The sequence below is a fragment of the Dendrobium catenatum genome, unplaced genomic scaffold (assembly GCF_001605985.2).
Source record: "Dendrobium catenatum unplaced genomic scaffold, ASM160598v2 fragScaff_scaffold_1242, whole genome shotgun sequence".
Lineage (NCBI taxonomy): Eukaryota > Viridiplantae > Streptophyta > Magnoliopsida > Asparagales > Orchidaceae > Dendrobium > Dendrobium catenatum.
This window is the reverse complement of record NW_021319704.1, coordinates 350,868-353,093: the sequence shown is the minus strand read 5'-3', so window position 1 is coordinate 353,093 and position 2,226 is coordinate 350,868. Positions and strand designations below refer to the sequence as shown.

Genomic DNA, 2,226 nt, shown 5'->3' with positions numbered 1-2,226 from the left:
ATTGTGAAGCTCATGTTTAAGCTGGATCACCCTGGATCTATTTGTTGGTTGCAGCCTGATTTTGAGTGTTGTCCAGATTTCACTCGAAGTGGACAGATGAATGATGTATGGCAGCACCGATGGTGAAATGGTTGAGATTAGTGCTGAGACCAGATTTTGGTCTATAAGCTTCCAGAGGCGGCAGTCGGCAGTCTGCTCCGTCGGGCAAGTCGTTTTTCCGGTGAGATATCCGTCGAATCCATTTGCAGAGAATGACTTGAAAATTTGAAGTCGCCATATCGCGTAGTTGTCACTGGTGAGCTGGACGTTGACAATGGACTTTAGATTTGACATAAGGAATTTTAATGGCGTCGGGACGGTGAAATCTGCCATGGTTGCAGATAAAGATGACGTCGCCGTACTGCCGGAGGATGATCCTTGTTCTCCCATTTGAAGAGAGGTTGGTATGCGTTAGCGTTGAAGCTCTGATACCATAAAAGCACCTGCAGAATATGCTTGCATAAAAGAAAAACAGAGAACAGAGAAAAGGTAAGAAGCAGAGCTTTTAGCTCACAGAATGCATCGTCATTAACTGCTTAGAAAGCTCGAAGAAGAGCTACAGTGGTATATGCATATAAAGGAGGAGAAGATAATTCTAGAAGCTGACAAAGCCGTTGATTGCAGAGAATGGTGGAGCAGTGAATATGTGTAGGCCAATGGAATGTGGCCACGACGATGCTGGAGTCGAATAAACTTGGTGTACTGCAGGTACAGCTGATTTAGGTTGTTAACAAGAACTTCCTAATTAACGCACGTCATAAAACAGCAAACAGAAGTACATAACAAATAAATAAATAAATAAAGATTGATTTTTAAAAATATATAATTAAAGCAGAAATTTATATGAAGTGTTATACTCATCGACTAAGAAAGATTCCAATAGGCCGACATGTCAGGCTTTCTTCCCTTTCCACCTTTCAAAAATTTTCCCCTGCTAAGCAAGAACAATTAGTCCAGTGCAGATTAAAAGGGGAGAACCCATGAGGTTTCCAGGAAGGAGCTCTCACTCTTCCCTCCCCCTCCATTCCCTTGCAGATTTGCATTAGCCAAGAAACCATTTAAAACCAAATCATAAGTTCACTGTTCAACCACGCCTATATCATATATATTATCTGCTTCGTTTCATCAGCCAAGAACTAATGGCAAAGGAGGAATGCGAGTTAGAATTCGAGGACTTCCTTCCATCAATGGCGGAGCGGCTCGGCGCCACCGGCCTCATCGAGGAGCTCTGTAAAGGATTCCGGCTTCTGATGGACGCAGAGAAGGGTGTGATCACGCTGGAGAGCTTGAAACAGAACGCTGCTGGAATGCTTGGGCTGACAGAGCTTGGGGAAGAAGAAGCCGTGGAGATGTTGAGAGAAGGTGATTTGGATGGAGATGGAGCGTTAGATCAGATGGAGTTCTGCATACTAATGTTTCGGCTAAGTCCTGAGCTGATGGAGGGGTCAAGTTGGATGCTGGAGGAGGTGATGGGTAAGGAGATGGTCGGATTATTGCTTGATATAACTAATAAGAAAATGTGATGATTAGTTATTTTCATGGCGAGCAAGTCACAGTAATCCACTCTTTGAATAGCTGAAGGTTGAGAATAAATCTTCATTCTGAGTTGAGTGATAATATGATATCTTTTTGAGAAAAAAAAAATTCTATTATGCTGAATGTTTTATTTTTTATTTAGATGGAGTTTTTTTATTAAATAATTGTGATTATGTCCATTTATTTATTTATTTTTTAAAATAATCTGATAATGGAAATTAATACAATCCAATCATACAAAATGAGAAAGTGAGATGTAGAATATTAATGTTTGGATGTAGTACATCGACGAGATATGGAATCCACCTGACCTTGTCAATATAATTAAGCTTTATTCATAATTGGTTAATGATTTTTATTATGAAGATAATTATTGAAAATTGTTTTTTTTATCAATTTCTTGTGCTTTTTGCACTTCATTAATTTTTTAGTCATTCACCTCCAAATATTTCTCTAAGCACAGAGAAATAATTAACAAAAAATGAGAAAATATTTGATAAGATACAAAGTTATTGAGCAATTTTCACATTTAGCAGTGCTTAAATATGAGCTAAAATTTTACATATTTATTTCGAGATCATCCGAATTCTTTTAATTTTAAATTTCTAGACAAGATAATCATGGGTTTAAATCAAATAACAAGAATGATAA

The 2,226-nt window shown here is 38.1% G+C and overlaps 1 protein-coding gene across 1 annotated transcript; it reads left to right on the top strand.

Annotated features, from left to right (window-relative positions):
- The first annotated feature begins 1,045 nt into the window (after nt 1-1,045).
- LOC110105342 (calcium-binding protein PBP1-like) lies at nt 1,046-1,671 on the top strand. Its single transcript, XM_020834807.2, has one exon. It carries the CDS (start codon nt 1,179-1,181, stop codon nt 1,560-1,562), a length of 384 nt encoding a protein of 127 aa, XP_020690466.1. The 5' UTR covers nt 1,046-1,178; the 3' UTR covers nt 1,563-1,671.
- The last annotated feature ends 555 nt before the right edge of the window (nt 1,672-2,226 follow it).

What these genes read in the sequence shown, in the direction of transcription:
- LOC110105342 (XM_020834807.2), top strand. Translation starts at nt 1,179, where the DNA reads ATGGCAAAGGAGGAATGCGAGTTAGAATTCGAGGACTTCCTTCCATCA.